The sequence below is a fragment of the Poecilia reticulata genome, linkage group LG3, assembly GCF_000633615.1.
Source record: "Poecilia reticulata strain Guanapo linkage group LG3, Guppy_female_1.0+MT, whole genome shotgun sequence".
Lineage (NCBI taxonomy): Eukaryota > Metazoa > Chordata > Actinopteri > Cyprinodontiformes > Poeciliidae > Poecilia > Poecilia reticulata.
This window is the reverse complement of record NC_024333.1, coordinates 24,921,994-24,949,738: the sequence shown is the minus strand read 5'-3', so window position 1 is coordinate 24,949,738 and position 27,745 is coordinate 24,921,994. Positions and strand designations below refer to the sequence as shown.

Genomic DNA, 27,745 nt, shown 5'->3' with positions numbered 1-27,745 from the left:
AGTCTGCACAAACACCAGACTTTTAGGCAGTGAAATGGGCCAAAAGGTTGTAAAACTGGTGATAAATTCCTGACTAAGCAGGAAAGAAAGGGGAGCAGTGAATTACAGAGAAGACAAATGAGTTATTATTAAACTCGTTTGTTCTTGTTCTACACAAACAATACATTTCTGACAAACCACGGCATTAAAGCAGGACTTAACTGCAAACATTCCTGTAGAAACAGCTGTTTTTCTTTCACTACTGGACAGACCGGCTGAACCACACAATATGTGGTCTCCCCTCGGGTTTCTTTGTAACAACTGTACCAAATACTTTTGACAACTAGTACACCGACTGTGTGTCAAAAAAAAGAGTTCAGGTTCAGAGCTTGTTTATCAGGCATCGGATATGATATTCACACAATATGAAAACTTTGAGCACAAACACCAGTTTCTCTGTATCACAGTAATACGGCTTTAAATAAAAATGTAGTAGATCTAATTACTTTGAGTTAAAACAGATTACTAACCAAATTCTCATTTAAGATACATGTCATTAATTCGATGTATGTATGTAGGTTATTTATACACATAACATTTAGTCTAGTTTAACACATAAATCTATAACCTTTTTAAGATAAAAAAAAAAATAACACTTAAAAAACTGGTGCCCTTGACTCCAGGTTAAAACGATTTATTTCTGGATTATTCGAACAAGGAGTGCTTTTATTTTGAAGCACCGAAATCAGACTTCTATGTGGTCATTATTTTGTTGCAACAGAAAGAGTGAACAGCTATTAGTCAGTAATGGTCCACAGTCTGCCAATGTTGCTGATTTATAAATTAAATATATGCACATCCCTATCCAAGCTGCGGTCTGTTGCTTGCATACTCCAAATGCTAATCAATGTTAGCATTAAATCAAAACACACAAACCCGGTAGCTGTTTAATACTTTTCCTCCCACAGTATGAATCATTCACTGGAATGAGCTAAACCTACCAACTTGTTTTCGATTCTTAATAAATGAGATGCAGATTGCTAATTGTCTCAACTCCCAGATCAGGAGGCCAAGTGAATCTTAAGTCTGCAGATTTAAAACAAACCTTGCTTTTGTGATTTAAGTGCGACTCCTGTACAAGTCGCAAACTCAAGTCCCCATCTCTGGGGGCAGCGAAACACTGATGTCATAAAACTTAGCTTCCATACACTGACAATGAATTACACATAAGAAAAAAGAGGAACAAGTTTACTTATTCCAGCTGCATGTACACCAGTGCATGTCATAAACAAGCTCTGTTTGAAGGTAATTTTCCCTGAACCCTGAGGCAAGTTGTTTCAACAKGCCTTCTATTTGAGCATTCAAATAAAAGTTTTGTTTACCCGCATTATTTAAGCTCTTTGTCCAATGGGTCTGAGGGATATTTGCACACCTGCTGCTATTGTAGGCCTTTTTAGTGCAACCTGGTAACAAGCTGCATTATGGGAATGTGTGATGCAGGGAGAGAGAGAGAGAGAGAGAGAGAGAGAGAGAGAGAGAGGGGGGGGGAAGCAAAGAGAGAGGATTAATCACACTGTGTAACATGTAATACTACACACCTGCAGCCTGCGCTATTCTTATTAGAGGAACCTTTACAAGAATAAGGCCTGATGCAGTGAGGGACATTTCTGTAAATAAGTTGCTTCATTTTAATCACGGCTCTGTTTTAATATAGAAAGAAATTATGAGAAATACTTACTTCATAGACAAATTTGATATGAAATATATATTAATACATATATTAGAAAATCCCTGCACATAGTGAAAAAACAATAGAGTAAAATAAATAAGTAAAGAGGCAGAACGGCAAAAGGAAAATAACCTAATATAAAAATAGAAGCAATGAATTGAAGTTGTCATGGACCCAAACTGTGTGAGAAGGATGGCATCTGTTTGTGGTCTGGGCTGCTTGAAAAGAGCCACAAGCTCAAGTCAAGTTAAAAGGAAAACAGCAAAGTGTTTTGATACAGTTTGTGAGCCCATTAAGAGAATTGGACATTAGATCCATGAAACATGGGATGGCTGCCACTCTGAAAAGCTTTAAAAATGAATGGGTCTTAACAGCAAGGCTAACCACTAAGGGGACACAACACTTATTGAATCAGCCAACCAGAAGTGATTGACTGCTCCTTTAGAAAACTGCTTAATTCAGAGAAAAAGCAGATTTTTTTTTCCTGGGGCCCATGGAGAGTTTGTATTATGAGTCAGAAATGTTTAAGCTGTCAAAGACATGGAAAAACCATAATAATAGATCATACTGGAAACATAAAACTAGCCCATGTTTTGCTTTGATTTAACTGGACAGAGTATTTAAAAGATGTATGTCTCCTTGAAATTAGTTTTGGAGATTATTTGCTGAACCTTACCAGATAAACAAACCAGAGCAGCAGATTTATTTTTTCATTTGTGTGACATGCAGACTAGAGGGCTTAGCAGGAAACCAAGTGCTTTTGTTATTTGTGTTAAGTAGAATCACAGTCTCATTTAAAGTTGATGAAATCCTAAAACTAAGCCCCTCCCCACTGACCTGAACTGTGTCATGTGGTTAAGTTGAGCTACTGCCACCTAAATGACAACTTCTCCTCAAAGTGACTTTTTACATCTTCTWAACGGGAGGAAGCTTTAACACTTTTTGTGAAAATGTGAGAATTTAAATAAATACGGATCATACCCATAGTTTTCTCTGTAAATACACAATTGAGCTAGTGAACGTCACCTCATGTCAGGAATAACTCCAGTAAATCAAAACAGATTAATGGACTGTGTGTAGAACGCATGAAGAACTGAGGGAGCAAAAATGGCATGAAAGGTGAACAAATAAACAAACTGATATCTATCAGGATTTAGAAGGCAATCCTGAGCCGTATCTGTGCAAATTTATACTGACTGGTTTAGTGCCAAGATACGACATAAGAAGCTTCTCATGCTGGGTAGGACCAACTAGCTCTTCTAAGACCTTATTGTTGCAAAATATTCTGCTTGTGCTGGGTACAAAACCGTCTATTAAGTTCTGAACTGTTCATTGAGAAATGTTGTGGTCATAATCTTATCTAGCAGGTACAGAAGTTTCCATGAAAACAATAAGTAGTGCACCCAACACTGCAAAAACACAAAATATTACCAAGTATTGTCTGGGTTCTAGTGCAAATAAAGATGATGAAAATTAATTTGGAATAAGACAAAACTAACTTACAAGTGTCCAGAAAGAAATAGGAGCTTGCTATAAGTCAATAATTCATTAATGTTGATGAAAAAGTACAAATCCCACTGGCTTCACATAGAACATGTGAAGCCAGTGGAAGTGAAATATAAGTGAAATAATCTACCAGAGGAAGTAGCACTTTTTTAACCAATATGAAGGAATTATTTACTTAAAACAAACTCCTATATTTTGGAGAAAAGTGACTTTTAAGTTAGTTTTATCTCGTTTCACATGTCATAAGATATTTTCACTAGAAACTAGACCAAAATACCTGGTAAGATTTTGTGTTTTTGTAGTGTAACAGCAAAGTCCTTTGTGCCTTCTGACCGCACAAGATTCTGCTTCTGAGAAGAAGAAAAAAGGAATGTTAGAGCGAGTTTAAAGTTTGCTATAGAAATTTTGCACAGGTCAGAGATATGCTTGAAGAATAGAGGTCACATGAGACCAAAACTGAACTCTTTGGATGTCATTGAACACATCATCTGAAAAATATCACAGTGGAACATGTAAAACTAGCTCTTCATAAAACTGAAAGAGTGTGGATGAAGAAATGTATCCTGCCACCGTTCGTAAAGACCAAGGGATGAAATGATGGTAGATTTTGCAGATTTTCATGAAATTATCAGCTAAGAACATTTGACTAAACCAAAAAAAAAAAAAAAAGATTTCTGTTAACTGTAAACTCATTCAGCCATGTGGAAGCTCTTTGGTCTCCAGCTTCAGAGTGTGAGGTCTGCTTAAATGAGCCACAGTGAGTAATGCATGAGGAAATGTAATGAAGTGGATTTATGAGCAGTGATGGCATGATTACAGGAGGTCTTTATGAGTGCTGATCTGGGTAAKGCCCAATGTCTGTCTAACATTCCACTGCCTTTGTCACACTCACCTAATAAATAAACCAGTCAGTGTGGTTTATTATCCTCTGCAGTTCTCCATACTGTTAAGTAAAATTGAGAGTGTTTCCATATAAGAACTTTAAATGAACTTAAAGACTTTATGCATCCATTTATTTAGACTTTAACAAGAATCAACACAGTGGACTAAAGTACGCCTTGTGTATGCAGAGCTGCAGGATTTTCATAGCAATCAGAATGTGAACATGTAATGACGGGACACATGGATGTAGTTCAGTCTGCCATACAAAGAAACTCCTTCTTATAGGCAAAAATCTCCAAGTACAGTACCTGTCTATGAACACACCAAGCTAAAAATAACGCTTTTTCTGTCTCAGTGGGAAAATTTGGTGCTCAATAAATCTGCTGATGTACACCCCTGACAAGTTGCAATTAAAAGACTCAGCAAAACACATCAGCTTTTCCTTTCTGGGACATTTGAACCTTTAACCCACACCTGGAGTCATATCCATCAAGTGGTAAGTTGGACAAACTGGATAGCCTCTAAGGTTACACCCCTCCACCTCCTCAACACACAAACACACACACTTAAACATTGTGTTTGGATATGTTTAGAATGTGCAATGAAATGACACCAGCTGTGCACACGGGAAAGATGAACATGGCCCCCTGGTCGAGCAAAGAATTAACCCTTTCCCTGTTCCAGAAGCAGAAGGGACAGCAAAACAAAAAAAGCCCTAGAGGTTTTAACCCAGGGGTTTGCTGTTGTGAAGTACAGTAACTCAGCTTCCTACTTAAACCCCTCCCTACTTCTGTTTTCAATGTGTTAATTTTACCCTTGTATACTTATAAGTCTGTAAAAAAGGTCCACTGTTCTAAAGACAGTATATTTTACAAACTAAGTAACTTCCTTTGATAAATGCATCATGTCATTTTAAAGCACAGCTCCTTTTTCAGAGCATATGTGAGTGGGCAATAAAATGCAAAGTACATCATAAATAAATTAACCAAAGAACATTATCTACATTTGGTTAAAAGGAAGTTGAACGAACAAGTGTACTGAAAGAGGAACATTTCTGGAAAAAGACTTCTTATTGTCAAGTCAAAGTTGACTTTCCTTTATTTGTTTGCCTTGCTGAGGTTACTAATTGTAACAGCTTGTGTGGTTTAGCACTCCAGCAAACACAACTTGACCTGCTACTTTGTCAAAAGAGCAACTGCTGTATCTGTTTGCAGAAAAAGCATTCAATTAAATTTTAAGCAGCAAAGTTACAAAAACAGCCAGTCTACAAAGAATGTGCTAAGTAGTAAGAAAATGTTGATCCCTTGTTTTGAAAAAATAAATTAAAAAAAATTATTTTTATTTCCCATATTGAAATAATAACAAATAAGCCAGATGTAGCCAGAAAGAAACTCACATTACTGAGAAGAAACCTTTTTTTACACCTTACTGCAGGTTTGCAGTTTAAATTGATTAGTCAGAAGGTCTTCTTTTTTTTCCTTTGTGTCTTCCACAGCTATAACCAAGCAGCATACCTTAAAGGTTTTATTTATGATTAGTGGAAATTACACCTTTTTTCCAACTAGTAGTGATTGTACACAACATGCTCAATCCATAGCCTAGCAAAAGTATGTATTTCTGTTTAAACCTTTCCACATTTTGCTACAACCACAGACATGTGTATTTTTGGTTTTATGTTTAAGCAGGCCAGAGGGACCTGGATGGAAAATATTTTTTATAAACAATTCGAAGTATGTTATGTAATTGTAATTAACTGACCCTTTCCTAAATCAAATCCTGTATACGCAGGCCCCCTGACTCAAGATTCATTAGAAGCACTTTATCCTACAATTATACTTGCAAGTCTGTCAGGATGTGTCTTTTTCCATCTTTGTATATTGAGGGACTGAACTTTTTCCCCAGTCTTCTTTGCAAGATTGTCTATCTACAGCAAATTTTAAGACAGAGAGAATCTTGATTAAATTGAGGTCTGGACTTTGACTGGGCCACTTTTACTCATAAATATGCTTTGCTGTGCACCGTTCCATTGTAGCTCTGGCTTTATGTTTAGTATTGGAAAATGAACCTCTGCTCACGACTTCAAGCCTTTTGCAGCATCTAACAAGTTTTCTTTCATGAATCAAAAAGCCTGTGTGAAGTTCCAGTTCCCATCGAACCATAGCGCCTTCTTTCACATGCTAACTCAGTCTCCTACATGGCTTGATGCAAGCCACTTTCCTATTCTCTAACACATCTTCACACAACCTCTGTATTTATACTATTACTATACATAGGACTATTTGCTAATTATAGGACTACTTAAAGCACTGGATTTTATTTTCAGGTATCCGACAGGTGGGTCAAATGCATACATCTCAGATTTTTCTATATATAAAAAAAGCTTCCCAAATTATCCTATGTCTTCCACATCACATGTATGCACCACGCTATTTTGGTCTTTCACACAGAACAACAATAAAGTTCAACAAATTGACAAAATGTAAAAAAGTTCAATGGGTGTGAATAAATTGGCAGCTACATAAAAACTATTAAGCTGGTTGTCAAGCTTTTTGTCTATATTCTTCTGCAATGAAGTTATTAAAACAAGCCTGGTCAGTTCAGTGCAAAAAGTAATTATTTTGTCCCTGTAGTGCTGGCACTCATTTTGCAAATAAACCTCAGAAGTGTGGACCAGTCCAGGTGAAAAGTTTATATAAACATCTGTTGGTAATTTCTTGGCGCCTGGAGCTAATGAAAGCTCAGCAATAAATGGATACAGTATTTGAAACATTATTAAAACCTTGAAAAAACAACCAGATGGCCATAAAATTGAGAATAACACCGAGGCTCTTTCATGAAAGCAGTAAAGTCAGCATCATTTTACTCTAAAGAAAAACCAGCCGAACCCAACCAACTCTTTGTCTTTGAGTGACAGAGAAGTTTGTCGGATAAACCACAAAACCTCAGCAGCCTTGTACAAACAACATCTTTAGGAAAACAACTGAGACAAAGCAGAACCAAAGGTTTAAACAAACACACACACACACACACACACGCATATGTATATAGTAAGACAATGATCATAACACTTTTTGACAAAAACAAGATATGAGCGGAAACCAGGGAGTAATAAAAACAAGAAATCATGATCAAGTAAATTGAAAATGACATAACTTCCTGAGAGGGCGTATGCTCTTTCATGTTTTATATGAATATAAGGTAGTTCAATAGAAATGGACTCTCTTATGAAAACCCTTCCTTCCAACCAAACCCAGTACAGTTCTAGAGCTTAAAGGAAAAACCAAAGTGTTGTATTCCAATCCTACACTTAACTCTATAATATTTTTGCCTTTTCAATTTATTATACGAGCATTAATAAGCTGAGTAAAGATGTGACATGTTTCCCTCTAGTACCTCTGTTTCCCCTTCATCTCCGTGCCAAAAAAACAGCAGCTTCATTAGTCATGACTGCAGCACCTAATTAAGTTTGTGCCATTCGGGCTGGATTTTTCTGTAAATTTAAAAGAATCTCTGATGTTTCAAAGTGCCTCTGGGCCCTTCTGTCTCTGCTGCCATTAAAACTGAACATTTCCTGAGCCTGAATTTTAAGAGAGTTGTGCCTGTTTTCAAATCAAAACTGTAAAAACTAGTTTAAAGTTCTCCTGTTTGCAAAAAAAAAAAAAAAAAAAAAAGAAAGGTGCTGTGACAGCTTTTAAGTAGATTAAAGAAGTAATGTTTCAGTTTTGGATGACAAACCGCTTTGCCTTGTGCTACCTTTCAGCAAACTGATTCACATAAATTGAAGGACGCATGCAGAAGGGCCCATTTGTCCGAATGTGAAAAGGCAATGTAATTACCATGAACACATGCTTTGTACTCTCCCTTCCCACCACCCTTGCTCCTTTTGCATTGGGGCCAATTACAGATACAGATGGAAAATAAAAACTCTCTATTCCCAAGGAATTTACGAGCAGGGGTTAAAAATGCATACCAATACAAAGAAATGTGGTTAAAAGTTTTTCAGTGGTGATGAAGACATGATGAAACTGGGCACATATGACAACTTGGCCACACGACAAAGAGCTGATGAAACTGTGAGACAAACCTGGTAACTGTTTTGAGCAGCAAACAGAGCTGCACGAAATGGGCTGAATAATTTGGGTTGGGGGTAGTGCATAGACGTGTGTGTGTGTGTGTGTGTGTGTGTGTGTGTGTGTGTGTGTGTGTGTGTGTGTGTGTGTGTGTGCGTGCGTGCGTGCGTGTGTGTGTGTTGTGACAGGATGTGTTGAAGGTAGTATTGTTCATAAACACATACAGTAATTTTTGCTTCTCATAATAGCAAAAGTAAATATTTTAATACTTTATTTATTCTATAGCTACTAATAAGATCTATCTATCTATCTATCTATCTATCTATCTATCTATCTATCTATCTATCTATCTATCTATCTATCTATCTATCTATCTATTTCTGCTAGGAAATGAGACAGGCATCTCTCTACACAAGTACAAAACATACAATTATGAATTTTGAAAAAGAAAACAGACATGTTTCAGTCCAATTTTCCAAGGATGTGGCATGTCAAAAATGATTTATAGCCTCGTAAATAATCAATTACAACACAAATTGTAACTGGCAATACAGCAACAATACCTTCGTAGAACTGCGGACCAACTTTTTGGGATTTTTCCAATGCTATTTTGAGAGTTTATCTTTGAGGATGAGAGCCAGGTGTTGGAGTCTGGAAGGCCTCCGTATCATCACCCTCATCTCTAGGTGCCTCCAGAGTTCGTTATGAGGTCAGGTCAGAAATCTGGCTGGACCACTTCAAATTAAAAATATTAGTTTACACCTAAATCTGTCAAGGGGCATGAATAATTTCTTGCCTAATGTTTTCCTTCCCAGATAGATATGTAACTTATCATAGGCAGATAACATGTATTTTGTCTCAAACTGGATTTATCAATTCCACACTTACAACTACAAATTAAACTGCAACAAAAATATGAAAACAGTGTATTTGGAGATGTGAATAACTTAGTTTATAAACAATCTTACATAGCTAAAACTGTTTTCTACAGTATTTAACCCTCACTCCAAACTGCAGCTGAAATAATGTGTTAGATAAAAGCATAAGTCAGTGCATTGCTCACAATGATTCCATACAACATAGTTAATTTAAGCCAAACCCCCATTAATAACAACTGTGTTAAACACTTAACATCAAGTTAAACACCCTGCAAATAGCTGAGGGGCAGAAAGATATTTCTATACCATGCAATTTAGTTGCGTCATGCTGAGGGTCATGAAAGTGAGCGGTTCATTTGACACTTGATACAGAGTGTCTTCTTTTCATCACATTGTAACTGTATTGTAGGTGCTGATGCAATGATCCTTCACTGATGTTGAGGAACATGAAACCGTAAAAGCAACAGCGCCCATGACTGTGGATCATATCCCTGTGGTCAGAGTTTAGTAGTGCAATGAGGCCAAACAAACAAAAAAAAAAAAAAAAAAAGTAACACTGCGTCATTACACTTGTCCTGCAGTTTTTCTTCACCGATGCACAAGCAACAAAGTTTCTGAACAGGAAGGGAAGTGATCAACGAGCAACTTCTAAAGAAACTAATTAACTGCACTTTAATCAGCGGGATGCACTGAAGGTTTTAGCACCAACGTGGTGACACAACGCGCAAAAAACGGGATTTCTCACCTTGTTGAAGTTGTAGTAGCCCAAACAATGGGCGAAGTCCAGGTTTGACGGATCTCCGGGGATAGAATTCCCTCCGGCAGTCGGATAAAATCTTACATCCATGTCGTGTGAGGCAGCTGCGCGCAGTTGTAGCCTGCTTGTTTCTGCCGTTTTTACAATCCAAGCGCTCAAGATAGACAGAGAGAGCAAGAGGGATGGATGGAGAGAAAGCGCGGCAGAGAGACGGAGGATAACCACGGCAGCTGGGGAGGGGGGGGGAAGCGGGAGGGGGACAGGTAAAGTTTCCGTACTCCTCTTCTACACCTGGTGCAGTCGCTTCATGTCTGAGGAAGCCTGCGTGAAGGTAGGACGGAGCCCGGGAAGCTCACGGAGCAGAGCGGCGGACGCTGTTCACCAACATGCATTTACACACAGCTGCTGCTGCTGCTGCTGTATACAAAGAAGCCACGAGACCGGCGACTGAGCGCGAGTCCACCTCCTTCTCCCTCCCCTTTCGGACGCAGGAAAAAAAAATAAATAAATAAACAAAATCAGCTACAAAGTGGCACCAAGACGCGCAAAGTTAAGTCAAAACCGGATGCGAACTCAGATACGGCTCGTGCTCCTCTCAGAAGTKTATCGCTCCAATAACTTAGAAAATAGTTGGTGAAAAGGAAACGGGAGTCTGTTGTCCGCATGAACTCCTCTGCTGGGCGCTGGGTTCGGGGGAAGAAGAAGGCGAGCAGCTCTCCACAGATGAGGCAATTACTGACATAGTACAGTGGATATCCAAGTTGTGCCCCCGCTCTGCCTGACCTGACTGTCCGGCTGATGAACAAGGCAAATGTGCGAACAAGCCAGCCACTCCCCAAACACACCAAGCCACTCCCAATGAAAACACCGCGTTTAAGTCCATGCGACATGTTGGCGTGGAAATTAATCACAATTAACGTCTTTTTTTTTGTTTTGTTTCCATCTGTTCATAGTAGCCTACTGCTACAGTCTATACCATCCTTGTGTCCCCTTTTAAAGTTGAGTTTGATTACTGTTACTACATATATGTGAATCTTTTATCACTTAATAACATTTAAATATTTAGGCTGTCTCCCATTTCGTGGGATTATCCATACCACTCTCCCAGTCCATTTGCACCAATTGAGGAAATGAAATGCAAATGTTATACTGGAAAATAATTTAAATATGCCAACGTTTTACAATGTACTGACAATATTGCAAAATATAACATTTTGTACGCAGTTGCTCCTACATAACAGTTGAGTAATTACATGATCAAAAGCATGTTAGATGCATACAGATGACTAGTCTACTGCAAATAAACTAATGCAATAAGTATCTAGCATAATATTTCATAAATATAATGCATCAGAATACTTCTAACTATTTTTTGTTTTTGCAGCAGTATGTTGTAAAGAAAGAAATACCATACACTATACTGTATTGGTGTTCCATCAATGCTCTTACAAGCAAGATTAACATCAAATACTTGTTAGAATACAAGTAACAACCCTAAACATGCATGATTCTCAGTAGAAGTGTGATAAATACACAGGCGACTTGAAATCTCTGTCAGTGATAGGCGTCATTCCCTTCACAGCGCCAAGCGAGAAGCTGCTGTTTGACTCACGTCACCATCACAACCATAAATCAAGTCGACCATGTAGCCTCATTTTTGTTTTACAGGATTTTTTTTAATGTCTGTGGATTTAATGTCCAAGAAAAGAAAGCATGTGAATTTACATCCAAGACAAACATGAACAATGCATTGAAATAAGTATATTTACAATTTATTCTATAGAAAGATCAAAGCTAAGATCTTCACATTTAGCAACAGCGTTAATACACTCCTCACACGTCTTTATTTTCTCTTTTAGTGTGTACTATTTATGTAACAGAAGTATTGAGATGATCAATTTCTTCAAGAACTTCACTGGGATCGCTGTGTTTCCAACAGAGAAAATGTGAAATGAAGCATCAAACACAAGCGAATGTGAACATCAAGCACAAAGCTTGAGCTAACAAAACATTATAACCACCTGCTTACACTGAATTGAGGAAAGCTTAACTTTACTAAACTTACTTTGTGGTATACTTATCAAGGCTTAGTTGTGACAACAAACAAAAAAAAATCTTGAGTCTTTTTTTTTAATCAGCGTAGTTGACGTTTATTAGCCGATTTCCTCACCAACCTTGCAGAATAGTTTAGTTTCTGACTGTAGCGACAGTACCACCATCGTCATTTTTGTGCATTTAATTACTTTGATCCTTGTGAACAAATGCATAAACATCATGTCTTGCATATTATTTTTACTACATTTATAACCAAAGAATGTGGATGTTAAACATGACTGAAACCGACATTCCCATGTTTTTGAGCAGTTTAGAAACCARACAATCAAAAATAAAACATGCTCCATCTGTGTCTCCTTCTTCACTATCTTTGTGCAGTGCTGTAAGAATCAATATACAGGGTATGCTTGTATTTCAGCAGAGAAGCCTGGATATTCTTTCTGTGTGAGACGCTGTGTTTTTAGCTGACATATTTGGCTGGGTTAGTTTTTACCAATCAGGGCTTTTCATTGTAGTAATTACACTGGAAATGAAGTCATCATGTAGAACAAGGTTTCAGTTTTCAGTTTCAATAGTATGACACCATTTTTGCATTCAATGGAAGTATGTAATTTGCTTGATCAGTGTGTTTCCAGGAAGCAATTATTATTTTCGCCATTTTAAGTGACATTTATAGTCTTTGAAATATTGCAGTAAATACAGTATACTGCAGTTTGCTTTCCTCTATGAAGTTGACATTGTGAAACACTTGCAAATTTCAGCGATGGATTTAACAAACTGGYTTATCTCTCACCCTGCAGCTGAAAACCTTGGATGCCATAAATATACTAAAAAATATATGAAAAAGCAAAACTATGCAGCAAGAAATCTGCAAATAAAGACAGGAGTTAAAGGGGACCTATTATGCAAAATGTACGTTTTGCATTCTGTCGGGCTTCAATTTGGGTCTCTGCTGCTTCAGAATCAATCTAATTGCTTCAAAAACAACCCAGCATTTTTCTGGAAATGTTAATGGCTTTTGGTGTCTGGAAAATTAGCCTTTCAAAACCCTTCTGATTATTAAGTCAAAAGCAGTGGGCACTAACTCACTAGCCAGCCCAGCACGTGTGGTAAGCTGGTTTTACTACTGGATGTGCTGTACAACTGGTACTAGAATGATGAGTCTCTCGTTGTTCAGAAACCCCGTACTCCATCCTTGATGGTTGAGGCTCCACTTCTTCTTCTTCTTACTCTGACTCTGAGATACAAGATGTACTGTTGTACAGCTGAGCATCTGCAGCCATTTTCACACGTTTAAAGTGCATTTTCATGTATAAAGTGCAGAGTGTAAACATTGAGTTGGGGGTGTGGCCAGCAGCAGCTTATTTTGATTTAAAGTGACAAGACGCCCTAAAACAGCTTGTTCTGAAAGGAAGTAAAAATAGGTAAAGAAATGAGCAAAGTGAAATCTCATTATTTAAGAATGACATTGTGCAAAAATGAATATATTAAACATATTCCGCATAGCCTATGGACCTATTCTAACCAGTTCAAGGGAGCATAATACAAAATTTGTATGTTTACTATTCCTCAAATGATCACATAATAGGTTTTTTCTCATTAACATATTTCATTTTGACCTCAAAGGGAATAGAAGAGGTCAGATTAAACATAAAAATCAATGCTAAAGCCATAAGCGAACACAAGCACGTTTCCCCTAATCGCTGTCTGCAAATGACAGATTTTCTTTATTTACTTCTGGCCATCTAAATAAGATGTTTCTTTTCAAACAGTCATGTTTAAATCAATATTTACATGATTAAATTATTACACAGCAACCACAATTTGTCGCCTCAGATTTGCACTTGTTTGAGCAACGAGCTATTTTCATTGCTCAGTGTGATTACGTATATTTGAACACAATCAGATAATTCAAATGTTTGTCTGTAGGAGAATGTGTGTAAGTGGTATTTATGAGAAAGTGAAGCCCCTGCACAAGTGGGTACGGATGTTGGCATGTGGTATATGCAAGCTTAATCAATGACATAGAGTGATAAACTCTGCTGTGCTGCGCTGCAGGAGATAATCCTCGTTTGAACGCTCTCCAGTGCTTGCTTAGAGATGGTCAACAATCCATGAGAACTGCCAGGAAATCTGCTCTGTAATTATGGACATATTGATGCATATGCAAACTATTTTTCATCATGTTCCTGCCTGATAGAGGCACTTGCATGCATAATGAGGCAATGTCTTTACGTACAGCACACTGATCCTCCCACCAATCAAATCTCATTCACTCCAGCATACACAGACATATAAAGACCCCCAAACAGTCTCCCACACATCACATATCAGATAAGTGAGCTTCAACATGTTTCCAAATCAGGCAGCTTGGTTCTTTTATTTATTCCTGTTCTTAATGCATTTTGCTCTGCAGCCAGAGAGCAGAATTAATTTCCTTTCTGATACTTAGCTGTCAGTGTCTCAGCCAGATGAATCATGCTTTTCTGCTATATGTCATTTCCTTTCAGCCCTGCAAACACTGGAGCCATTCGGCAACAAGAAAACAAATTATCTCCTCCTGGCTTCTGCTCAGATTCAATTAAAGCGCTACAGAGTAATTATATGGCAATACAAAAGAGTAATAATGCAAAAATAATTAATTAACCTAATAATCTTTATTTACTGTGCACCCCCCCGATTCACGTGATAGTGTGTGATTCTGGCAGCAAGACACCTTCACAAATTTCTGTCATCTGTGGGGGGTTTTGTCTTTAAGTTTCAAAAATGTAATTTACTATCATATTTGTACTTTTAAAGAATGTTGAAAGCAGCCAAGAGAATTGAATTATGGAAAAAAGAAAACTCTTATTGTAGCTCATGTTTATGGGTTCTGCAGAAAGGAGCCGTAAAGCAATTTATCTGCTTCTTTCTTTTTTAAGAGATCTCAACACAAAGCTGTGGTTTATATTTGTGATTAACTTCAGAGTCAAACATCCGTCAACAGTGCATTCAAATGTCCAAAAACATTGAAAAAAACAATTTAAACTTGAAATAATCACAACTTTTGCTTTAATACCACATCTGCTTACAATTCAACATCTTGAATTGTAAGCAGACTATTCTTACAAGCCACAATAGCACTGACAGAAAAAAAAAAACAAAAAAACATTTAAAAGGTGTGTTTAATCTGGAAAATATTTAATATAAATCAGTTATCTTGATATGAATATCCCAGTGTGATGCTAATATTAATGAAGATAAAATATTTTCCTGCTTTAGCATCTTTACCTGAGCAGCACGCTATTAAAATGGTTGATTTTATACAGATCTGTGAGTTTGGGAAGTTGAAAAGACTTATTTAATTACACGTGCCAGATTATGTGGTCATGTTTTATATGATTATGTAAATTTAAACCATATGTTTTGGGTTTTACTCTGATAATATTCATCTACACGGTTGCAAGCAAGAATACAAGCTCGAGCAGCCTGTGTTGGTTTAGCAGACTTGGTTATAAATATTATCGATACAATTGAAACAGTACAGCTGACAAATAACAAACATGTTTAAACAAACAAAAAATGTGACAGTTATATCCCCACTTGTAGATTTTTAAACAGAACAAAAACGCATCCTTGAAAATATTTTGTTTCAAATTTGAAATGCGGTTTATTTTTTTAGGAAGCAAGTTCAGTCTATATAGGTTTAGCAGACCAAGTTTATTCAGTTTCATTCAAAGTAATACCCTCTGTGTTCTGCATACATGAATTATTTCAGACAGAAAAAAAGAACATCTGTTTTCGATGGACCCAGTGTTGAATATTTTATTGTCTTTTTTAGGTCTGTGTGGATTTCTAAAGAGCGGTGCGCACATACTGGACAAAAATACAGAACACATGATCACACTAAACTTTACAATAAACGTATTCAACTGCATTAGTCATTGTAACAATCGTCATTCATTCCAATTAGTACTTGGATTCTTAGCCATATACTGGAAGAGGATATTTTTATATCCTATTAAGGGACTGACATTTGCTTTAACCCAGTATTTAATGTGCCTCGGTTTTCATGAACATTTTTAAGGGGTTTTACATTCATTATTTAAACCAAGAAATACTAACTCCAACACTACAGATCGAGTAAGGGGACTTTCTGTGTGAATGTATTCCTGTGGAACAACTGTGAAGAAAAAGCTTCTGCTTTCCAAAAGCAATTAGGCAAAACAACGTAGGTTTGCAATGTCGGACCAAAAGACTTTAAAAACAAGGTCCATCGAACAGATGAGACTAAAGAAGAGATTTTTGACCACAATGCACAGCATCATATTTGGTAAAAAACCTTTAACAACTGTTAAGCATGACAGTGGAGAGGTGAAAGTTTGGGCTTGTTTGACAACTATAGAACCTGAGCACTTTGTTATTTTTGTCAACATGATCTCCTTTGTACTGTGTAGCTGACTGGTCCAGTCAGATGTTGGGACATCAGTTCAACAGTTGTTTATTGGATGAAACAGAACAATGATCCCAAACACAACAGTGAATGTATGTATATACTTTGCAGTTTGGACTTCTTCTTCTCCTTGTGTCAAAAGTAGCTTTATTCTTGTCTCTTGCTAGTAGTAAGTGTCAAATTTGTGGAGTGCACAACTAGAAATTAGATTCTCCCACCTGAGCTGGGGATCCCTGCAGCTCCTCCAGAGTTACTGTGAACCTCTTGGCTTTTTCTCTGATGAAGGCTGTGTAGATAACCATAGTTTGCAGTTGTGCCATACTGTATGTCTATCTGCTGTGTTCATTGGCCTTTGTGATGCTGTTTGTTCATCGTTGTTCTCTAATAATCCTCCGAGGCTGACTGAAACTAAACTACACGACTGGAATCAATAATCAATAATGCAATTGATTTATATTTTTGGGAGGTTTCAGAGTAGAAATGTATGAATAGGAATACAAATTACAAAAAAAAAAAAATAATTTCTTCCATCCCAATTTTTGTTGCTATTTAAAATACACTGAAGTTTGTTGTTGTAATATAGTAAAATATTTGAATATGAATACTTTTGCAAGGTACGTTTTATGTTTACAGAGTCTGGCGTTAAATGTCCATTTTATAAAACTGATGTTCTATGTAAAAAAATTAATAAATAAAAAATAAAATAATTTTATAATATGAACAAAATGAATAAAATTGTACCCAACAATTTGATCCTTTTGCTGGATAATCATTTGTATGTCTAAATGTACGGTACTCAATTCATGTCAGAACTCTACTTATTATAAAACCGAGCCACAGAGAGAGGCATTTTTTAACAAGCCCTTTTTCTGTCTCATCACAGTTATTCCCACTATGTCCCTTAATCACAGTGATAATACTGCTGCTTTCACAGCATCAAAGACAGGTAATTCTGTTTGATCCAGTGTGACCATTCTGTAATGCCTGTCACTGGCCATATTCTTATGTTTATATCATGAGTCTGGAGAATCATGAATATTTATGCTGCCCATGCAACTGAATGCTCAGCATGAAATGAAATACTACGCTGCTTGAGGGTTGTTTGCCCTGAGACACAAATCTAAATCTACATATTGCCCAGTGCATACAAATAACACCGCAGCCGAACCAGCAGCACGCCTTTGGCTGTAAACTGCAAATGCGTTTCATTTTTAAGATACAGAGTTATTTGGTTTCTTTGCCAAATAAACGGCAGAAATGATTTCCCTCCATGTTTTGCCAAGTTACAGTTATAGGTGAGTGACAAACGTGTGGAAGAAATGAGAGAGGACCTTTCTTATGTTCTAGTTCTTCAATAAGCTGGCTTTTTTACAGAAACATGTCTGTTGCCCAGCAGTGCTCCAAATGCCAAGATGGACACTATGTACACGGCATCATTTTCCAGCGACACAGAAAAAAAATAACTATTTTCTCTTCCATGGTTCAATAGCTGAAGAAATGATCTTGATTTGTTTTTCCCTATGGCTGGAAATCTGATTTTTATAGCGAAAAATATTATGTGCAAACCAATTCCAAATCCACTTTTCCAGTCTACTTTTCCATTATCACAATAAAATCACGGCTCATTTTTATGACAGTTGGTTGTTGAAATACATTAAAATGGGCTTGAGAATAGACTTGCCCTCTTGGCCATTGTCTTTTGAATTAAATGTCAACACAGGTGTAAAACAAAATGTAACCTCATATTCTGCTGAATATAAATGTGCCATTTGCTGATATAGATGAATCTGGAAGAGAAAGAGGCTCATTTCTCCGCTCGTAAATTAACTCAGGCTTGTCCGTGGTTGAGTGACATATCTTTGATTTGTTGCAAGCAGTTAATTTCAGTCCAAATCCAGCAGGCTGTAATTTCTCTCAGCACTTTGCTTCCCCAGACAGTCCTGCTGAAGAGGAAAAAAAAAAACACACCACTATCAGATAAATGAGATCTCATGTGACCTTTAAAGGCAACACAGCAAACATTTTACAGATTCACACCTTCATTTAAATAAATGTGACCAGCAAGTTGGTTAACTAGCCTAAATTAATTGCCGATGGCGCCGCCTGACAACCAATTCCACCACTGATATTTCTGCTGTGCAACTTATTTTGACTGTGCAATTATGCAAGGACAAAAACCGTTTTTGGCCAAGTTCCAGGCTAAGTTTTGAAACACGAGGCTCATGAGGACAGTGAGTTTAGACAGGAGAAGAAACAGTGAAGAGGCTGGATCTGAGCCATGACCCATCCACTGTCTCCCCCCCTAAAACTTTCATTTCCATTAGTGTGTTCTCTTCTGAGTTCCTGAGAAACTCTCTCACCCTTTCTAGCTCTATCCGCTTGGACACCCATTAAAGTATGTTGTTAAATTCTTCATAAACGATAATGTTTTCAGTGCTGTTAAATCGAAAGCTTCATTAAAATTTCAGAATTTATTCCTTCAACAGTAAATGTCCTCAAGAATATTCTTGTTCTGTGAAAGCAAAGTAAAATAACAAGAAGAAGAAATGGATGGATGTTATTGTTTTCCCCCAAGCATAGCACATTTGAATCCTGTGAATTTGTCAGCAAGGATCCCAAAGAATCCCAAAATGGTCATGGTTTTGAAATTTCATGTGTAGTGTGTGTATACACCTGGTATTTACCCTTTTCTCTTTTCTTGAACACTTCAGTTGACTTGTCAGGATTGAGTTGTACTCAAAACAAACTCATTTGCACCATAAGAGAGCTGTGGGGGTTTTTTTTTATCTTCAAAAGTAGATTTTACCACAACTTTGCTGTAGGACTGGTGTTTCATCTCATTTAGTAGATAAGTATAGATTAGTTTTTGCTTCTAAATATCTGTAATACTGACAAACTGGTGACGTGACCTTTCTTGTTTCATCCAGAGTTTCCTGTTGAGCTGTTCTACAAATTGTTCTCTTCACTCCACTCCGTTCTTTTAATTTTTAAGCAGTTAGCACGGTGGACAAACATGAAACTGCTACTGGGCAAGTTACTCAACAGGTTGTTGCTAGGTAACCAAAGAGTGAGTGAGTGAGTTTGTTGATGCTTAGCTGGCAGTGAGAGGTTGAGTGGCAAAAAACTTTCCTCTGCCTACATCCCCAAGAATACTGTTCCAATCTGAACTGGAGTTAAGTGAAACTATTGAGTATTTTATTGGTTGCATTATCAAATGTTATTGGTCATGCGTTTATCACCATACACAGTATGTTGTTGTTGATTAATTGCCGAGCACTACTTTGCTCATTTGTCTTGTTCTGTCTGTTTGAAAGCTGGCTATGCAGATGAGAAACCATGACAACACAAACCAAATGAGATCAGCTTAATTTCAGAACACTGTAAAATTATGAATACTGAGATGACAAGATGGATTATGGTTAGCCCACTTTTTAGACTCTTTATCTTTTTCTTTTTATTGCAAAGTCCCCACAAGGGAGAGGAGTCAAACCAAAAGTTTGGACTCGTCACCTTAGCTTAGTTTCCTTTTGCCTTCAGTGGAAATCACTGAGAGAAAGTCTCAGGACTCTCACAATAACTTTTTCTTATTCAAGCAAAGAGCAAGGTCAATGCCACAATTTGTGAAACTTTTTTATAATGGTGTATGTTTCATTAGCTGGTGATTCAGAGGAAGAGGTTATGAGCTGTATGGAACTGATCCAGTGTGAGTGGCAGAATTTACATTTGCGATAATGATGGTGCTGAGATAATTTTCTGCAAGTGGGATGTGAACTGTAGTATCTGCATATGTAGCTGATTATAAAAGCACTTCAAATGTGCTTATATAAGTCATGCCTGGAGCTCCCACATGTTCATCACGCTCATCTCCCTCCTTTAAATACAAAGGAAAGAAAGACCAAGCTATCTGATACGAGTTGGATTAGAGCCACATACTTATGGGAATAGCTGCCAGTGTATTTGTTTAAACAGAAAATGTAATCATAGACAAGCAAAATAAATGGCAAGATAAATTACATGCAAGATTGAGAAAAGTAAATATAAACTAAGAGAACAGAAAGAAGGGGGAAAACCAAAGAAGAAATGGTGTCTTCAGACAATCCATTTACTCCCAAACGCACCTTGGGTTATTGAGAACGATAACAATCCAGCAAGAGCCTATTGTATTGCAGTGCAGAGACACATGTTTCTCCTGGCTTGACATAATTGCCATTCTTCCTCTGTTTTCTATCTGGGCAACATCAATCTCAGTTGCTGGTCTGTCAGAACTGTCGGCGGCTCAGAGCAAAGTCAGGCTTCCCATATCGGGGTACTGTGAAGTGCTGGAGCTGAGGATGAGAGATCACAAAACTGCCTCAGCCAAAAGACTTTGTCCTCCTCTTAACATCATATGTCACCACATAGATTCAGTGTGCAACTCCGACTTCAGCACCAAAGGCACATACAGTCTGACAATAACAAATAGATTCTTGTCTTTCCTGCCTTGTCTGGTCTCACGTCAGTAATGCCCGTGACAGGACATCAGAAATGATCATTGTATGTACATTTCATATTGATAAGTGCATTTGGGGGATCATATTCTGGGAAAGACAATTTTGCTCTAGAGAGCATGAGCTTAAGCTGTTTTTGTTTTAAAGAAGAAAAAAAAGTAATACAAAATCTCTGTGCACTGTAAGCAGAGACTAATCACTGCTTCAAAATCTTTTTCACAACTTTGGGATGAAAAAGATTGTTTGAGGGGAGAAGCAATATTTCACTGGGTGAAATAGGTGCAGGCAATCTGCCTTTGGAGTGGAGAAGGCAGCAGTGTTTTATAATGGAAGAAATTCAATGTGACATGTCGAGAATGAATTGCTCAGTCAACCAGAAATATCCCTTGTTCTAATGGCTTGGGACATTCAGTGGCGTGTTCTCTCCTCCCCCTCCCAATCCTCACATTTTTCTCCCCACCTCTCTTTCCATTCGATTTCTCCCTCCCTGTCTGTGCAAACACAACTCACATCTGCAACAAATAACATCATAAAGAGGCCCTGATAGCTCGAGATGTAACTATATGCTTAGTGGCTGCACTTGGACACCAAGTAAACAAATTATTCAAAAGCATCAAATAGAAAATCAATACGGTCTTAAAGAGTAGATTAGTTTTCATACACTTGTTCCAAAGATGACTTGTATCTCTAAAATATCTCTCTAAAACAGGTCCTGTCCGTGAACACTTGTCTTAAAATCTAAAACATGCACTGGATGGATATAGGTTTTATTTAGTGAAAGAAAAATGTAGCTTTTTCCTGTTATAAGACTTCATACGTCTGTGGTTGTTGCTAACCAGTACAAGCACCATCGTGTTGATCCTATCTCTGCAATGATTAATATCAAAGGGAAATATTCATTAGCTTGAATTTCCCTGCAGATAAAATCCATATTGGATTTTTGGAAGAAATATGTGGTGCTTAAAATTTGTTAATTAAAACAGAATTATTTCACCTAACAAAAATATTTAGCATCCCAGAGCCAAAGCACACAGATGATGGAGCGCTTTGCTTGTCAGACTGCCCATCAGAATTTTAACTCGGTTTAATTAAATTTATCTATAAAGTGCCAATTCACAAGAAATGTTCTCTTAAGTAACTTCAAAAAAGAACATTGCTCATCTCTGAAAACCATAACTGTCTGTAACTATATAGACAGATTCAATTTGATCCTAGTTGTCAATGTAGCCAGATTCAATTTGACTGAAACATAAAAAATATAAAGTTATCCAAATTGATAAATAGCAGGTGCAGCATTTAAATCTATGTTGTGTGTTTTGTTGTTTTCCTTTGCAGATGTGAGTCATCACTCTGCAGTCCAGTCAATTTGACAATTTCATGGCATCAAATTGTATTCTGATGTCATGATTTCTTTTCCCCAAAAAAGTTGTTCATAATACCAGCTGCTGAGAAAGTTCTTTATATGCTAATAACTTTGTTGTTAGAAAGTGCAAAAAGACATTTAATGAACACAAAAATACTATTACTATAAAATTTCCCTTGATGAAATGGGAACTGAAGCTGGAACCATTATACAATTCTTCTGTAGATGTCCCTTTCTAATATATATATATATGTAATTAAATTCTTTAGAAAATATTTTTGACTCTGACTTAAAAACTTAAAAAATAAAGACAGCTTAGGGTACAAGTTGACTGCATTGACCATGATAAGCAGACATCTTGTCTTAAAATTTTTTTTTTTCTAATTAGTAGATTTCTTTGCACAAGTGGCGTTCATTGAATAGTAGAGAAACAAGAAATATGATGGACAAAGAAAGGGAAGACACAGAGGACGGACCAGTTTGCTTGTCAGACTGGTCATCAGAAATTTTATTAAGTTTGATTAAAGGGCCTGAGACCAGGAATCAAACCCAGGAAAAGGACTACAGCCTCTGCACATGGTGCTCACGTTCTACTGAACCACCCAGCTTCTGTATCTCGATTTATGTAAATATGAGCTTTACATCATCCAAACATAAAATAATTAAACTGGAACATCAAGTGCAGTCACGTCTATGATGCATACTTGCTTTCTATACTGAGTGCATGACTGAAATATTTAGTTAGATAAATTCATCAAAAAACTTGATTGGCCCACCCTGCCTGGCAGCTCCTCCAAGCTTTTAACATGCTGAGGTGAGTGGCTCTTCTATGGTCTTTATTGGTGCACCATGAGTTAAACAGATGTTATTGGTTCATTGCTGCCATGTTTGAGTAGCAGTTATGTAAATTCTGCAGCAGTGGTTTAAATTTGTGGTATAAATGCTGTTTCTAAGACGCAATATTTCCAAAACAAAGTCTGAATTAATTGTTACTGAAACCCAAAGTTGACAGTCAAAGGTGGGATAGTGGTATACCTATTTCTGTGTGTAGTAGTAACATTTTTTTTGTTTAATCATTCAGCAACAGTGTAGTAACTACAAACTCACTAAATTTGCCAACTTTGCATTAAAGTATCGTAATTTACAAAATAATGCAAAGTTGGCACCTTTAATGAACTTTTAATGCAACTTTTAGAGCAACTTTGCATTAAAAATGCCATTATTTACCGAATGACACTTCATGACAACAGTCATAAACATTCATAAAGAGTTCTTTATGTTCATGGCAGGTGTTACGTCATGTTTATGACAGTGTCATGTCAGTCTTATGCACACCCCTTCTAATAGTGTTACCAAATTATTTTTATTGAACCAAACAAAGCATCTGTCAAAAGGTAATATTGCAGTATAAATGGAGTTTTAAAAATTAATAATTTGTCAGTTTTTATTTTCATGGCATGCAGAAATTATTTATACCCCTTTAAGACCTTTTTGCATGTTTCTCCACAAATTCTCTAGCAGATTAAAGTTGGGGTTCTGGCTGGACCACTCCAAAGTATTGCTTTCCATCATAAGAAACATATTAGTCAAATCAAAAGATTACTTTAAACATAAATCTGCCAGAGGTATGAGTTACATTGGGCTTAAGTATAAATAAATAATCAACTCTCCCGGGGGATTCTGTCGAGTCGGTTCACATACGCTAGTTGAACTCAAATGATTTATTTCAGTAACTTCACTCACACTCAGATTGAGCACAGTCTGGATGTGAGACTAATTATTCAGGTACATTAATATAATCTAAAATAGCATATCAAAATCACAACAGCAAATAAAAATGCAAACCTACATACTTATTAAAAAATGTCAAATTTCCAAATGTTGGCAACAACCTGCTTACAAAAACACAAACTCATGGGTTTCTTTGTACTGTTTAAGTTTGAGCTAATGTGGCTATCAGCAAGTTAATGACTGTAGTTAAAATAAAATGAAGTCCAGGAAAAATCTTGTAGCTTTATCTGTAAAGTGGTGTGGAGATAATGTGCAGAGATGCATGCTGTTCAAGAGAAGGCCTGTATTTTTCTGAGCAAATTGCAGAGGTATGAGATTTTGATCTAGTTGCTGATAAAGGATATTTTTTTCTCCACTTTTGATGGAGGATGCAATAGCATGTGTGATTTGGCATTACTGGCTTTTGAGTGTATACGCTCTGTGATTGGCACTTTAGATATTCATCCTGTCCACAAAACACATCTTACCTTACCTGAAATATGATTTCTTCAGAGGTGTAATCGTGGGTTGGAAGATTGCTTTCTTTTATCCAGGAGTGAAAATAATAAATTGGAACTGGTAGGAAAAATGTTTCAGATGTCAGTTTAATCTCAGGGCTATTTTGCTCACGTGTTCAGTTTCATTGTGTCAGGCGTTTGATCGAAGTATTGTTGAAGACTGCAATTCTCTTCACTCATCAGCAGGGCTTTGTGATGGTCGACAACTCAAAATGTATTTTTTTTTTCCATTAGGAGTTAACCTGCAGTCAGTGCAAGGAGGGAATCTCTGCTTTTCTATGAGCTACCTCTTCCTGAACGTTGGTTTCTGTCCTTGTGCTGACATATAAAATGGAAACAAACAACGCTCAGAGGCTAAATATACCACAGGATTCAGATAAGTTATCTGGTCCCTGATAACACGTCAAACAATATGTTACTTATTAACCAACATTCCCACTCTGGTTTCAACACTCCTGCTCTACAAAGGTTGAAGTTTTTGACATCATTAAAAACGATCTTACTGGTATAAAGTGAGAGTTTAGTACAGTCAGCATTCATTTGAAAATGTTTTATGTGTACTAAATATTATTTTAATAAAAATGGTAAACAAATGGAGCCAAGAAGAAACTATTACTTAATCACAATTGTTCACATATCAGAATTGAAGTCCCTACAGGTCATTAACAGATAAGTTAGATAATGTATAAAGATAATGAAAGCAAATCCAAGTACTCCCAGACAAAAACAACCTTTTTATACAATCTTCCAATTAAATGTCTTGATGTTAACTGAAGATTTCGAATTACATAGCTTAAATGTGAAAAATACACAGAAGATTTTTTTCCCCAAAAAATATAGAGTGGTACGAAGCAATACCATTTTTACAAAAACGGCAACGTGGCAAAGATATTTCTGTTCTACCTACTATTGTGTTTAAAAGATATTTGGGAGCAGAAAATGTAGAGTACAGCACTAATGGTGCTTTTAATTTTTACCTGGAGGCTGACATTCCTGAGATCCAAGTTGAAAAAAATAAAAAAGAATGACAAACAGTCAAAATTTCAGGTTGGAAAGTTAGAAGCCCAATGGAAATCTGCAATAACGCTGCCATAGACATAAAACCGAGTCAAATGTACAGAGATAAACTGATCATTACCTCTTCTGACGGTTTATATCACAGTAACAATAGTACACTGTAGAATGCGTGTAAAAGAACGGTAAAACGGTTCTTTTACCGTTTGAACACATAAAATGGAGGGAAATATGTTATTGGCTAATAGCAGTCATATTGGTCAATAAGCACAACAATTAGCAACCCTACTATTCTCCCCGAGTTGCAACTAGGTCAATGATTCAAATATGAAATCAGTCCGAGACAAACGTTCTGCCCTCAGAGAAAAAGCAAAAGCAGCATTAGTTCAAAATAGGTTATTGATTGAACTGATTGAGTCATTTAATCAGTGAAGCACAAAGCAAGCATATAATTAAGGTATGAAAGGGCAAATTGATGGACAAAGTTCTGGCTTGAAGCAAGACTTGTCCTCTAAATCATTCGTTAAGAGCTAGCAAATAAATAAACAACATAAGCAAAAACCAAATAATGTTTTCTGCAAGAATGGTTTTTGTTACGAACTGATCCAGTGGGTGTGGCCAGAGAAGCAGAGAGGAGAAAAGCTGCCGTCTGATTTGGCGAAGCTCCAAAGTTTCACTGAAGAACTTTCATTTTTGGGATTGATCCATTTTTTCATTACATAGGTTTTGCTTGTAGGGCTCCGGGCAAGTTAGAAAGATTGTCAGCATAAAAATATAGTCTGTAGTGCAAACAAAAATGGTGAATGTAGGTAAAGTCAGAAGAAAATCCATTTTACTTCAATGTTCAAAGCCTAAAAAAGGAAAATAAGCCTTTGCAAATCAAGAAATAGAGGAAAATAACGCATGATGATGATTGATTTAAAGTTCGACAGACAAGCATTGAGGCATGGAAAATTACATGACCCTCCTGGTAAAACAAATTAAAGAAGGCAGGAGTCAGTGTAAACAATGATAAACTGTAGTAAATTGAGTAAACAGAAAAAGAACAAACCTTTACGTCATATAGGTCTGAAAGCCTGCTTCACAGAAAACATTTAATGGTCTGAATGCATTGTGGCTGGAAGCGGACTGGAGAAGTGGACCACAGCGCAGGGCATTCTGGGTCAATAGAACCAAAACAAACGCAAGAGTCTAGCACTAGAAATGGCTCGCTGTCTTTTACCAAAAGAGAAATACTGCAACTGCTAACGTCCATTTATCTTTGTTAAAAAGGAAGTTGTGCTTCTTCAGAGGTTTTTGTGCCGCTTCCTTCAGGTATTCTTGGTGCAGCGCCACCACAGGTGAAGGAGTGAACAGGTTTTTCACTTTGGATCGTTTGACAGTGCAGTGTGAAAGCGAACCGCAGCAGCTGAAAATTGAGCAAATGTTGCAATTTTGGTCCCCAATCGACCTAAGTCTACTGGACTATCAGGTGTGAAAAAACCCTCAAATCTTTACCTAAATAAAATAAAACGGTAAATAAAATAAATACTAATTTCAAGAAAAGTACCATACAAAGAAAAATATATTTGTGGAACGGAAGTTCTTTTTTTTCCTTCTTCTTCTTAATTTTTCAGATGAAACCAGGTGAGCTACAGACAGGTGACTGTCACTGCCAGATCCGTTGAGGGCTGAATCATGTGTAAACAGACATGAGATGTAGTTAAATCCCAACAGTTCTGTTTATAGTGCATGTGGTTTTTCAGCTGTCTTTGTCTAAAATCCAAAGCAATCTGCAGGGGTTGAAGTCCAGCGAAGTGAACTGGTGAATTTGTTATTAGATCATTATCTGTGGAAACCCCCTTCCTCTTGGAGCTAATGCACTGCTGTCTATTCACACAGAATGCTTCCCTCCTGAGCTCTAGCTGTGCCAGGCTAAGACTCTTGGAGGCGTTAACATTAAGCTGGACCACAGTGTCCGATAGAGCTGTGGAAAAAAAAAAAGGGCCGTGCAGCACCCCATCCAGTACACTGTTCAGAGTCAGCAAACCATTAGTCAAATCTACCCAGTCGTGAAAAAAAAGAAAAAAGAAAAAAAGAAGAGGGTGGGAGGGGGCAAAACTAGATATGCATGCATAAAATTCAACACATTTGTTCCCATGGCAACCATTCAGCATGTCATTCACTTGTCAAGCTACATCAGGGCCGATGGGGTCCATTGTCTGAGTCCTGGTGAGCATGGCTGCCTGGAACAGACTCTGCCCCCTTTTCCTTGTTCTGACCAAACATCCAGGTCATTTACCACGCTGTTATTTGTTTTTAATTC

At 37.1% G+C, this 27,745-nt stretch overlaps 1 protein-coding gene and 1 long non-coding RNA gene across 2 annotated transcripts in view; both read right to left on the bottom strand.

The window, feature by feature from the left end:
• tox3 (TOX high mobility group box family member 3) overlaps positions 1-10,618 on the bottom strand; it is a 48,731-nt gene extending 38,113 nt beyond the window's left edge. The window contains exon 1 of the mRNA XM_008405560.2: positions 9,790-10,618. Within this exon, the coding sequence (XP_008403782.1) occupies positions 9,790-9,891 (102 nt within the window). The 5' untranslated portion in view covers positions 9,892-10,618. The remainder of the gene's footprint in view (positions 1-9,789) is intronic.
• A 9,801-nt stretch (positions 10,619-20,419) lies between these two features.
• Positions 20,420-27,745, bottom strand: part of LOC103462655 (uncharacterized) — a 60,558-nt gene continuing 53,232 nt past the window's right edge. The window contains exon 4 of the long non-coding RNA XR_533370.1: positions 20,420-20,613. This is a non-coding gene — a long non-coding RNA (uncharacterized LOC103462655). The remainder of the gene's footprint in view (positions 20,614-27,745) is intronic.